Source organism: Engraulis encrasicolus, chromosome 23 (assembly GCF_034702125.1).
Source record: "Engraulis encrasicolus isolate BLACKSEA-1 chromosome 23, IST_EnEncr_1.0, whole genome shotgun sequence".
In the NCBI taxonomy this organism is placed as follows: domain Eukaryota; kingdom Metazoa; phylum Chordata; class Actinopteri; order Clupeiformes; family Engraulidae; genus Engraulis; species Engraulis encrasicolus.
The window spans coordinates 16,467,541-16,481,113 of NC_085879.1; the positions used below are offsets into that span (position 1 = coordinate 16,467,541).

The 13,573-nt window shown below is 41.9% G+C and overlaps 1 protein-coding gene across 2 annotated transcripts; it reads right to left on the reverse strand.

The window, feature by feature from the left end:
* Window positions 1-9,477: 9,477 nt before the first annotated feature.
* Window positions 9,478-12,847, reverse strand: LOC134440593 (uncharacterized). Of its 2 annotated transcripts, XM_063190713.1 has the most exons (7): window positions 12,717-12,847; window positions 12,513-12,606; window positions 12,013-12,121; window positions 11,681-11,904; window positions 11,211-11,382; window positions 10,988-11,115; window positions 9,478-9,877 (listed from the first exon to the last, which is right to left on the reverse strand). In XM_063190713.1, the coding sequence occupies exons 1-7, from the start codon at window positions 12,731-12,733 to the stop codon at window positions 9,560-9,562; spliced, it is 1,062 nt and encodes a 353-aa protein (XP_063046783.1). In that variant the 5' UTR covers window positions 12,734-12,847; the 3' UTR covers window positions 9,478-9,559. The 2 variants fall into 2 exon arrangements, with proteins under 2 accessions (XP_063046783.1, XP_063046782.1); XM_063190712.1 differs by lacking the exon at window positions 12,717-12,847 and having other exon boundaries at window positions 12,513-12,710.
* Between the last annotated feature and the right edge of the window lie 726 nt (window positions 12,848-13,573).

Genomic DNA, 13,573 nt, shown 5'->3' on the forward strand with positions numbered 1-13,573 from the left:
GAGCAAGCAAGCCAGCCCTTCAAGCAGGCAACACCACAGAGGCAGACGAGACGAGACGCTCGCATACATATGTGTAGGCAGAAGACACACACACACACACAGACAGACCACACACAGATGGATAGACAGTCATAGAGATACACACACACAAGCATGCATGTACGCACACACACACAGACAAGCACACACACAGTCAGGCAGACCACACGCACATACAGGCAACCACATACACACACCCTCTCTCCTTCTCCTTCTCCTTCTCCTTCTCCTTCTCCTTCTCCTTCTCCTTCTCGTTCGCTCTCTCTCTCCCCCCCCCACACACACACACTCACACTCACACACACACAATCACTCACACACACACACACACACACACACACACACACACACACACACACACACACACACACACACACACACACACACACACACACACACACACACACACACACACACACACACACGCCAAAGCCTCAGGGATGGTTTCGGCTTCAGGATCTCTCCATCTATCTGTCTCTCCTGATGATAGGCTTGCTCATCTAAACAAACGTCAGCGCCTCTCATTTACTGATGTCAGATAGCAGCTCTCTGTCTATCGGAGCAAGATGAGCACAACGATAACCCACATCTGGAAAGTCCATGGCCTCACTATATTATACAGTACTGAAGTTCACTGTATTGGGTGTGAACTGAGTTGTTTGGCTCTTGCATGTTATAGATAGAGAACAAATGACAGTTTTTTGACTTGGCTATTCTATTTCCCATACTATTTTATGCTATTTTTAGCCTTTCGTTTACTTTCAATACAAATTACTTTTTTAATCATTGGCTGAAGTACTGTAGTTGACTATATTGGGTGTGATTTGAGTTGTTTTAGCTCTTACAGAGCTTTAGATCGCCTAGTTTGGAATGAGCGAGATTTGCAACATCAAGTGCCTTATTTTCAAGCCTAGGCCTATTTGGTAGGGGTCATCAAAAGAGCGAAAAAAACTTTTCCAACCTTACGTAACGTTTCCAAGATCATTTCAGTGGTCCATTTACTTGCAACAGGATGTAAACAATCCCACCACCCTCCACAGGCTAGTTGTCTCTTTGTAGAATGGCATTTTTGCTTGCAATTATATTGTCCGAAAGATAAACAGATCAAAATATTAGTGATGTGGATCGGCACTGCCCTCACGATCTGATTCGATCACGATTCGGGAGGTAGCGATTCGATTCGATTCGATTCTATGCGATCCGATCCGATTCAATTCTACAATGCATTGCAATGCATTACATTTCTACTGAAAGCAAAGCAAATGTTTAATCAGTCATGATGAGGCAATACAAGTAGCAAAGCAATTTAAAGCAATTTATTGGCTGTTTTCTGTATCAGTCTGTATCAGTCTGTATCAGTCTTGCAATGTTTTGAAGTGCTTTTATTTAATTTAACATTCATTTGCTCCCGAAATATCCATGGAAGTAATTGAAACTTAAAAAAAATGCCGGATCGATTCTGGAACTTGCCGGATCGATTCTGGATCGTCCATGCCCCGCATTGGATTGCATCGCCGAATCGATCATTGTTGACACCACTACAAAATATGCTCTATACCATTTTCAGGTCACCGTAGAACCCTGCTGCTCTCTGCACCTACTGTACTTTTGTCATGAGACCACTCATGACAAAAAAATCTAGAACTGTACAATTGGCGATGCAAACCAAGTAAAACTTTTTTTCTTAGCAAACGCTTGAGAACAAGGTAGAAGTCAGCAGGTTCATCTGGGTCACACGCGGTCGCAGGCACTGAAATACAAGTGTGGATTGTGCACATGGACCCAGTTTCCCACTTTCGAGGCTCCTAGTGTACCGTAACTGGTGCAGGCAGAACCTTGCTGCTTTTTGCACCTACTCTTGACCCGAGACAGAGTCATGTGCTCATGAGAAAAATTGACAGCATTCGAGAACTGGACTGGACTATTGGCGAAGCAAACCAAGTAAAGAAAATGTTTTTAATTTGTCTAAGCAAACACTGAGAACAAGGTAAAAGTCAGCAGGTTAATCTGGGTCACACACGGTCACATGCGCTAAAATACACAGTGCGGTATGAATGTGGTGAAATACACAGTGCGGTATGAGTGTGGATTGTGAACATGAGCCCAGTTTCCCACTTTCCATGTTCCCAGTGTAACTGGTGCAGGCAGGGAAGCCAACAGGGTGGGGGCAAAGGGGTGAGTTGTCCTGGGCCATGGGGGCCTGATTTGGGAACTCATTATATTGTACTATGTTAAGGGGGCTCTTTCAAATGACTTTGTCCTGGGCCCAGACAAAGCTGTGAGTGGCTCCGGGTGCAGCAACTGGCCCTGACACAGTTCTGGATGGCCTGTAAAACAGCTTACAATGGGTAGAATAGAAGCCAGAGTGATCTAGAGAGAGAAGAAGAGAGTCAAGGCCAGGATTCTGGCTGAGAGATGTAAAGCGCTTAGTAATAAAATCCTTTTCACCTAGTAGGCAAATCATATGTCTGATTCTCACTCATTTCTCTCTCTTTTGCTGCTTCTGTGAGTGTGACACAGCTCTGTGTCCGTTTATTGCTGCGTTGTACTCAAGGATCCCACTGACTTATAAAGTACTCACGTGTGATTAGTCGAGTAGGCAAATTCAGGTCTGAGTCTTTCTTTTTCTCTGTGTTTCTATGACTGTAATACAGTTATATCTGGAGAGGTGATCTATTTACTTCTGGAGGGTGCTTCAAAGACCCCCAATGACTTATGAGAGACTCACATGTGTGAGCTCATCTCTTGAAGTATTCACATGCAGTCAGTTAGTTTTCCTCTCTCCCTCTGACTCAGTTCCCCCATGTTGAGGGGTGATCTATAGTCAGGTTCATCCCCAGAATTCGGTGGGACCCCAAAAAAAAATAATTTTGGGGCCCCCACCCTGACCCTATTATAGTCTGTGTCTGTAATTTTTTTTATTGCTGTACTGTGTGCTTTAAGTATCCCAACTGTATAAGATACTCACATGTGATTAGTCAGTGTTCTCTCTCTGACTCACTCAGGTCCCACATCTTGAGGAATCATCTACTCAAGGCAGTCTCTTGACATGGGGCCTCTCAAACAGGGTCAAATTAATGCACAGGCAAGATATGGCTGCAGCCCAGGGGCCCCCACCTGCCAGAGGACCTCTGATGGACAAAAAGTGAGAAATTGCAGAATTGTGACAACTGTTGTATTCAGCTCAGTTGGTAGACATGTTATCCTTAATTCGTAATTATGCTATGTAAATTTGTAGCAACATTTGACCTCCTGGGGGACACAGCAACCTTTAGCCTAGGGGCCCCAGGCCATCTTAATCCTGCTTCCCCCTGAAAGAAAATCACTTTAGGGCTCTCAAACCCAACCGACCGTATAGCCCATCCATGTCTATGTCACTATATTGTGCTTCGAGAATGCCAATGACTTCAGATACTCCTATGTGATTAGTCAGTTGGTTTTCCTCTCTCTCTGACTCAGGTCCCCCATCTGGAGGAGTGATCTATTCAAGGCAGCCTCCAGATACTTCGGGGACCCCAAAAGAAAACAATTTTGGAGCCTCCACCTCAACCATACAATTCATGTTTTTATTACCACTATATTGTGCTTCGAGGATGCCAATGACTTAAGATACAGTACTCTTATATGATTAGTCAGTGCATTTCTCTCTCTCTCTCTCTCTCTCTCTCTCTCTCTCTCTCTCTCTCTCTCTCTCTCTCTCTCTCTCTCTCTCTCTCTCTCTCTCTCTCTCTCTCTGACTCAGGCCCCCCATCTTGAGGACTGAGCCGTTTACGGAAGGTTTTCTAGAGGTTGTGGGCCCCCTGGAAATAAATAATTCTGGGAACTACATACACCATATTCGACCATATCATAGACCTCATTGGGTCTCTAAGTTATGGGGCCCCTCAATCATGTTGATCTAAACCTCCCTCCCTTCGCCTTTGTCTCCCCCCTGAAAGATGTCATTTTGGACCCCCACTGTAAGATCCTGGGCCTCTGAATCACCCTAATCTAGTGCCCCCACCCTATAGGCAGTACCCATATATCTGTTTATTGTTGTGCTTAAAGGACCCCCGCAGTGACTTTGTGCAGTACACACACACACCGAGTCGGCACAATTACCCCTGACTAGTCAGTTCATCCCCCACCACTCTCTCTGACCATGAGTGTTTTCGCAGCGCCAGTGAGTCAGATGGTCGACTCGTTGTATGTTGGTGTGAAAAAGGCGCCTGTCCGCCCGCCTACTCAAAACCTTTCACTCTCACTCACACACTCACACACACACACAGAGAAACACACACACACACACACACACACACACACACACACACACACACACACACACACACACACACACACACACACACACACACACACACACACACACACACACACACATATAGCGAGTGAGCGGAGCTGAGCTCAGTGGTCTAGCCCCGTCTGGTGCTGACAATGACACAGAGGTGGCAGTCGTCTCAAAAAGAAAGAGGGAGACCATTCCATCGGGGACAGGCAGCGAGTGACTCACGCTATTATTCCGGAAGAATCCGCTGCTGTCATCACTGACCCGTTGCCCAGTCAGTCGGTCAGGTCGCGTCTGAACTGACCGACGACGACCAACCGGGGACCGGAAAGGCCGTCATCCCGTGTCAGAAATAACTTTTTTTCTCTCTTTTTTTTTTTGAGAAAACCGTCCGATGGTGATGTTTACTGACATTTTCAAGGGAAAGAAAAGTTCAGGCAGAAAGATTGCGTCAGCAGTCGTGCCATTTGATGGCATGTGTTGGCATTAGGGTGCAATGTTATGAGTAGCCACGAAAACATTCACCTGCAAAGGCCATCTAGTCCAGGCCTGGCCTGGTATTCTGGTATAGAGGGCATTTACTGGTGGGCAGATGTTGATGGGATTGATGTGTTTTTTTAGAGACTGGCTCACTATTTAGAGGTCAATGCGCAAAAAATACCCTGGCCTTTTTTTGTCCCATCCAGCCTGGCCTTTTTTGATACCAGTCCAGTTCTGATCTACACATTATTATGATTATTGATAAGGCATTAATGAACAACAGCAAAACATGCTACAAGTATTAACTTCAATAGTAACAGTTTGTTAATCACAATTCCCACAAGATGCCATTCAAAGGGCTCCACTAGTAAGACAAAAGCAAGTCAGACTGTAAAGATCATGTAAAGTTGTCACAGCACACCCATAAAAAATATATTTCATGTAGGCTACATGGTTTGCATCACCACCACAGCATGCCTAGCATGGCATGGAGAAATTCCACAGAATGCAAAGCAGACCTGTGGGTGTGTGGGCCAGCGCTAGCTCGCTTCTGAAAAAGAGGAAATATCTTGGAAAGTACAGACTAAGAATAGCATGCAATGCAAGGGTCAGCATACGATGGCCTTGAAACCAGACACTGGTCTCGCTCTGTCCTCAAGTGTCCTCTAACTAACGTAACGCACCTCTCTGGTTCTCAAGGGGACGTATTATCACCAACACACCTGTTTTGGTTGGAGCCTTCAGTAGTGCCGACTAAACCCAACTTCCTTGCACACAATAAAATATCCAGTGTAAATGCAACACTTAGGGGTCAAATTTAACCCTCTTGTAGTTGGACATACACTTTACAATGGAAAACTTACTGAGTACTTCTGTCAAGAGGATATTTATCACCAAAACACCTGTTTCGGTTGGGCCCTTCAGTAGTGCCAACTAAACCCAACTTCCTTGCACACGCAGTAAAATATCCAGTGTAAATGCAACACTTAGGGGGTCAAATTTAACACTCCCGTAGGTGGACCTACACTCTGTGCGTTGAATTCACAATGGAAAACGTACGGTGTAATTCTGTTGAGAGGATATTTATCACCAACACACCTGTTTTGGTTGAGCTCTTTTGTGACACTGACAAAACCTCCTCCTTGCACACGCAGTACATCAACACTTATGTCACATTTAACACTCCTGTAGTAAGGGTTGAATTAACACTGGGAAATGTTTTCTGGGAAGTGACATTTACTCCTATCATTCTAAAGAGGATACATGTATTATCACCAACACACCTGTTCTGGCTGGACCCCTAAGTAGTGCTAACAAAACCTCAAACTTGCACGTGCAAGAAAAATCCTGTACACACAGTCCATTCTGACACCCTCCATTCCACATGCATTTTTTTTAACCCGTTTCTAACCGGTTGGTATGACCTAAACAATACATTAAAAATAGAAGCATGCTGAATGTATTTTCGCATGGAATTTTTCTTGCACTTTTGAAGGATGACCTTGGTTGTGTGTGACGCACACGCTCAATTTACAGAGCATGTGCAAAAAAACCTCCTCCCTGAACCTCTCTCCTAGACCTAGAACACCTTCTCCCCTTTCACACATGCATGTTGCACCGACAAAAGTTTCCACCGTCGCGTCTCTCTCTCCCAGCTCAGCTCAGCTGCATGGGCTCTCAAAGTCACAGGGGAAGGCCAAGCAAGCCAAGCAAGACAAAGATGGCATTGTTTTCTGAGGAGCAACTGTAATGGCTTTGAGTGCTTTCTTTTCCTCGCACATCGTCACAATTGTGTGCAGTGCGCAACATCTTCATTGTGTTGTTTGAATTCCATCTCCTCCCTCTCTCCCTCCCCTGTTTTTCGCTCCTTTGAATTCTTAAATGTCACCTGGGCCAAACACATGAGTTCAGAGACGCCTCTCTGTTTGACTTCCCATGGCAACCTGGTATACGCACCTCAAGCTAATGGCATGTGATGGTGGGTTTGTGTCATGGTGCATAATGGCTGCCAGTTATACAGTATACAGTCCATTCACATCCAAGTTAAATAGCGTGCAGACAGCAGAGCTCCCATTAAAGTTAATATCTCTATTCTATTCTATTCTATTCTATTCTATTCTATTCTATTCTATTCTATTCTGTGGAATGGAGTAATATCTACACTGTACTCTACTACTAGGTGTGACTTTAGTGCTGTCTTAAACACTCCGCAGACTCAGTAATAATGGCTGCCGTGCTTCAGTCAAGTGGATGCTACGCACGAGCGGCACTTAGGGAAATCCCCCTTTATTGTTTAGTCCTCTGAAAAGTGTTCCATGAACGTGAATTTGTAATTGTTTCTGCTGTAGAGCTTTGGCTACAGTCCAATTTCAAACAACCTGACCGTAACTGGGAGTAACAGTAACTGGGCAAAATTCCAACTTTTTCAAAATAATTACAGAGAAGTAAGCTTTATCAGTGCTGGGGTGGCTGATGATGGTTTTCCAAAGCTTGCACTGGGCATACAGTGAGTTCTTCAGCGTTATGTAATTCAACACTAAGATATTGAGGTAGGGCCAAATAGAAGATTGTTGAGCTGCAGCAACACTGCCAAATTCACTTGGCCGCCATGATTGATTAATGCCAACAGATCCGCAAATACGTGAAAGTTGAGATGGAAAATTATGCATTACATTACAAAGTGGAACAAAGGTCAGTGAGTGTTACACAGTAAAAACTGGAGTGTCAATTTTACTCTTTAAGAGTTAAATTTAACCCCCTGTCAGATAACATTTGGTCCCGCTCAAAAATAGAGTAAAATTTACTCTTTGGCCAGTGTAAGATTTTTAGAGTTAATTTTACTCTATTTTGTGTCAAAATTAACAATGAGGTGTGTAGAAATATTTAACACTATAGACAGTGTAAGATTTTCAGAGTTAATCTGACTCTACATTGTGTCGAAATTGACAATGGAATGTGTAAAAACATTGATCTCTTTACACTGCCAGAGTAAATTTATTTCACTACATAGAGTAGTTTCCATTATTGAAATACACTAAATAGTGTATATTTATTTCATTTTATATTAAATTAGTTCACTACATAGAGTAGTTTCCATTATTAAAATACACTACATAGTGTGTATTTATTTCATTTTATATAAAATTATTTCACTACATAGAGTAGTTTCCATTATTAAAATACACCGCATAGTGTATATTTATTTCATTTCATATAAAATTAGTTCACTACATAGAGTAGTTTCCATTATTAAAATACACTACATAGTGTATATTTATTTCATTTTATATAAAATTAGTTCACCACATTGAGTAGTTTCCATTTTTAAAATACACTATATAGTGTACATTATATTACTGAAATAGTATTGCTTTTAACTGCTATAACATAAGAAAATACATACAATCAAAGTACTGTAGCAGCATTTATTTGCCAATAACTCCTCGGAGAAAACAATGTGGTTCAATGTACATAGCGAGTCATTCTCTCCATTCTTGGATAAGGAAGATCATCAACATGAAAAGCAACAAAATATTTTTTTTCTTTTTGGAAAAGCAACAAAATCTTTGTCCGAGTCACTTCAGAAGCAAATAAATGTTCTTGAACAGCTTCTGTAAATAAAGGTAAGGTGAGCAGCACCTTTTTGTCCTGTATGATCACAACTGAATGACTGACTCTTTTGCATGCTCATGAATTTTCTGGACAATATCTTCCAAAAGTAGTCACAACAGAATTAACAACAGACTGGGCAATACCTGCTGCTTTTAGATCGGAAATGACAGAGGCACAATTATTTACAAGGTGCTGTGAGGATAATGCTGGCTCTGACTCAACTTCTGCCCCATATGGCTGTTCTGCTGGATTACCCCCCCATAAAAAAAAAAAAAAAAACAACTATTGAACAAACATGAGCATCCCACTTGGCCACATTGAAGATAAAGAGTCCTTCCCGTACAGAGCCCATGTAATAATTTGAGATGCCTTCCAAGATTGTTCGTTTACTCCACCAAGATCATTTAGAAAGCACTAAATTGTTTAAGGTGATACTGTCCCATTTTTGGAAATTATTTTACACCTCCCCTTCAGTTCAATAATAGGGTTTTACCGTTCTCCTTTACTTTCAACTGTTCTCTGGGTATGGCAGTGCAAACTTTACCTCCAAGCTAGCAGTTAACATTGAGTCCTATGAAACCAGCTGGTGGCTAACTGGTGTCATAGGACTCAATGTTAACTGCTAGCTTGGAGGTAAAATTTGCACTGCCATAACCCGAGAACGGTTGGAAGTATAGGAGACCGGTAAAACCAAGGGGAGGTGTAAAATAAGCTTTTTCCAAAAATGGGACAGTGTCACTTTAAAGGACCACTTCAGTCAATTTCAATAAGCTGTTGCATTGCTCACGCTACCCTTGACTTGTCAGAACCCGGTGATGCCAATTTTTTTCTTTCAGAGATCTGAGCTATTGTAATGGGGGCAGCTTTTGTTTACTTTTTAAAAATTCTTAACATAGGCCTAGTCCAAATATTTTCCCAAAAGGTATCGCTGTTTGCTAGTTGTCTGCTGATGTTGCTAACCTTTTACATATTTTTGGAAATAAATCAAGATGGTTTTTTTGAAATGTAAACAAACACCTGCCCCCATTACAATGACCAGGATCTCAGAAAAGGCTGGAAAAAAAATCTCAGGTACTGACAAGTCCAGGGTAGTGTGAGCATTACAGCTGCATGTTGATAGTGGCTTAAGTTATCCTTTAATTGAGTCTAACGCACCATTCTAGCTCGTAACTCTGCAATTCTTGGCGTTTCCTTAGTTTTCCCTACATCAATGTTGTAAATGGAAGTTTGGAGAAAAGTGAAAAAGTTGTTCAAGGCAGGACTGTAAGATGTACCAAAGACAAAGTGGGCCTTGAAGAGTTCATCCAGGGCTCCGACTGAGGTGGTGCCTTGGCATGGAAGTGCGTGCTTGTCGATGGCAATGAAGAAGGAGTGAATGCTGCTTTTTGTGGGTCCCTGTGCAAGGAGGTAGGGCTGACGGCTTTCAGTGATGTTGTCTAGATGCTGCTGCAGGCTTGTTCCCGTCTATGACAAAACACATTCAATAACACAATTTATTAGAACAATAACATGACAACACTCTCAACTCTAAAAAATAAAAGATGTAAGAATGTTATGTTACTAGTGGTTGACTCAGGTTTGAGGGAATGATGTGGAGTGCTGTTGGCCCTGGCAGTGGCAGTTGGCAGTGAGGGTGACCATGTTTAAAATTATGTTAGAAAGTGTAAGGGTAGAGGAGTAATGTTTGAAGAGGTGGGCTCAATAGTGGACTCATGTTTGAGGCTGTGCGTGTGCAGGATATTATTCGTATAGTGCACACTTCAAGCTTTCATATGGTATATAACAAGCTACGATTGCCAACTGCAGAATGACTCTAGAGGCCAAACATGTTACTGCTGCTTTTCATGCCTCTTACACTTGAATGACTGCACATCCTACCTGCACTACCTCAACACACACACTTGACTTGATAGTTTAGTACTAACTAGGGCTGAAACATTAGAGCATTCTGTGGCCATGTACAATATGGTGTAAAAAAAAGTATAGTGGGAGTGCGTTATACTACTGTTACCAGTCGTCATGGTAGAATATCCCTCCTGGTGGTGATGATGGTGGTCACGGTGATGATGATGATGATGGTGGTGTTTTGTAGTGATGGTCTTTTTAACTTATTCACTTATTTATTATTGTTCTAGCCCCCTCTCCTCCTTTTTATGAAGCTGCTAATGCACTTTTTACAAATGCACTTTCACTTTTACTAATGTACTTGATGTTTTTAACAGAGATATTTCTATTTTCTTTAACATCTCTATTTCTATCTATCTTATATATACTTTTTAACCTCCTGGTCCTGTGTTGCATGTATGCTGTCTGCTGTTTTTGCACAATCTTTATGTTACTGCTGCAACAAATGAATTTCCCCATGGCGGGATAATAAAGGGCATACTATACTATACTATACTCCCCGACTATAAATGGTGTGTGTGTTTGTGTGTGTGTGTGTGTGTGTGCCGGGGGGACGGTGGTGGTCTAGTCTGGTCTAAGGAAAGGCTTCATGTATGGGGTATGAAGTGTTGTTGGAGTGGAGGGGTGGTGGGAGGACTTGATTCATTGTCAAATATAATTCTAGTGTACCTTTTGGAATTTGATGAGGTGATCCACTGCATTAGATGCTGATATCTTCCCTGGCTTCTTGCGTCCCTGTGCGGATGGCGGTAGCAGATGTAGCAGCAGTATGATGGCAGACGTATCACTGTCCCAGCCTTAAGTCAAACAAGCATCATGTTAACATTCAGCCATACTTTTCCACCGTCCTCAATATATTTAGCAACATGCTTCTCCACATTCAAAGACTTACCATTTTCAACTTCAGTGGATGTCTCAGCATTGTGCATCAAATCAAGAAGGTCTGTGGAGGGGACCAGTCCATGGCTTTCCTTAATGACTCTTGCCCTGAAAGTGGTAGGCCATCTCTCCAGGAATTTATTGGCAGTCTGCTCGCCAAACATCAGTCTGAAATCCTGCTCTACCTGTAATTTGAAAAGGAAAAAAAGGAAAGGAGGACAACTGCAGTCAGTACCTTGTGCAACATTTTACAATAGGCCTCACTCTTCAATCAAGTCAAGTCGTCTTTATTGTCGATTTCTTTACATTAGTGGTCATACAAAGAATTTGAAATAACATTTCTTACTTTCCCATGCAGACATAGACGTAGACTTTAGGTGTGGACATAGACAATTTGACATAGACAATACGCATACATTACACCTAGAGTACCTATAAAATACCATTACAGACATATAATGAATGTAGAACTAGATGTCTTACCAGTCCTGGTGTGTCCAGGAACCGTGGAAAAACTGAGAAGACCTCTGCAGATTTGTCATGGTCATTGACCATTGCTTGGCGGTAACTGAAGGTGGTTTTCATTTTTTCACGGATGGTTTCCTCATCAGCAGAATGTCTCAACACAGCGATAGCGGATTCCACTTCCTCATCAGTCAGGACTTCGGCAGTAAAGGGTGTAGTACGTCCATGGCCTGGCCCACCAACTTTAAAACAAAAAAAAATTTGTTGTTAATGTTTAGAACTGCACAGTTGTATATCTTCCTTTAAACACACTTCACATGTTGACCATTCACCCACATTATAAATGTTACCTTTAGGAGATTTAACTGCTGGAACTCTTTCCTCAGAAGCCTTTCGTTGAATGGTCTTCAACCGCCATGCAATGTATCCTGAACCACTTTCCGGATCGTAGTAGTGTTCCTATGTATAATATACAGTATGCACAGTATAATGTACACTCATACGGTAACACTTTATTTTAGTGTTACATCTATTAGCACTAGCACATACAATGTTAATGCCTGTATACTGTATAAGTAACTTGTAAGGCAAGTACTAAGCAAAATCAAACATTTGTTAGGCATGTGTTTGCAAATGTCTTGTTCATGCACAATTAGGGATTTATTACCAATATAACCTTAGTAAGGACCTAACAAATGTTTGATTTTGCTTAGTACATGCCTTCAAAGTTACTTATACCGGCATTAACATTGTATGTATTCGTGGTTATAGATGTAACACTAAAATAAAGCGTTACCATTCATACAAGCAACAGTTTGTAGGGGTGATATATTGTAAAACCTTCACTTACATAGCCATTCTGTGAGTATGGGTCTTCAAGATATGGAAACAGAGCGATAATCCCCTGTGCATACATCACTTTCACACTCCGCGGCGGCGAGGTCCTGGTGTATTCAATAAACAACATTATTAGAGGACACTGAACACCATAATCGAAAGAATAATTGCAATGATGTTTAACTGTCTCATGATAACACATTTGACCTATACTTACCCATGTGTTTCCGTCATTTCTGCAGCAAGTATGTTGATGAGCCGTCTTCTGGTTGAATCTGTGATTGATTTTGTTTTTGCATACTCCTCGATGATACGGTCACCTCCAGGCTTTGTAGTCAGGATTTTTTCAATCAGCTAAAAGATAACATATGAAGCAATGTATTTTGAAAAACTGTTGGTAATTCTGAAACAAACAGGATACATACACGATGTGCAAATTAAACCCTGTATATCCACCCACACCCACAAACTCACAGTTTTTGATTCATAGTTGATGCGGCAAGGCCTTTTAGGTTGACTGCCTTGGGCTGCAACGGGTTCCTCAGCTGGCTCAAGGGGTTCCTCAGCTGGCTCAAGGGGTTCCTCAGCTGGCTCAAGCAGGGAGAAGTTGAGGATCACTGTGTCGTCAGATGCAGTAGACCCTGGAGATGATGTGAACTGAGGGTTACCTGAGCATTGGAAAATATTAACACAATTACATTACATTACATTACATTACATAGCTGATGCCTTTGAACAGAGCGACCTACAAGGAGGAAATTCAAGCAAGTACAGAGTAAGGGGTTGGCACAGAGTACAGCAGTATACAAGTAATTAGTAGCAAAATTTAGATAATAAACAAAGATATCTAGGTGCAGTGTACAGTTGCAACAGCATTGTCCAACACATGGTCAAATAAAATGTAGCAAAAAAAAAAAAAAAAGATACATACAAAAAGTGTTAAACAATGGCTTCTAAGCAGTGGCTTACATAGTTCAACACTTCCACCTAAATGATGTATGTGTAAATCATATGCAAGTAGGCAACACTTACCAGGTGCTTCATTGGCCAATGAAACTAGGAAAGGTCCATGGA

What these genes read in the sequence shown, in the direction of transcription:
- LOC134440593 (XM_063190712.1), bottom strand. Translation starts at nt 12,701, where the DNA reads ATGTGTTATCATGAGACAGTTAAACATCATTGCAATTATTCTTTCGAT. An exon ending in CATACTCACAGAATGGCTAT is followed by an intron (nt 12,122 to 12,512) that starts GTAAGTGAAGGT and finishes TATTATACATAG; the next exon opens with GAACACTACTACGATCCGGA. An exon ending in ATCCACTGAAGTTGAAAATG is followed by an intron (nt 11,116 to 11,210) that starts GTAAGTCTTTGA and finishes GTTTGACTTAAG; the next exon opens with GCTGGGACAGTGATACGTCT.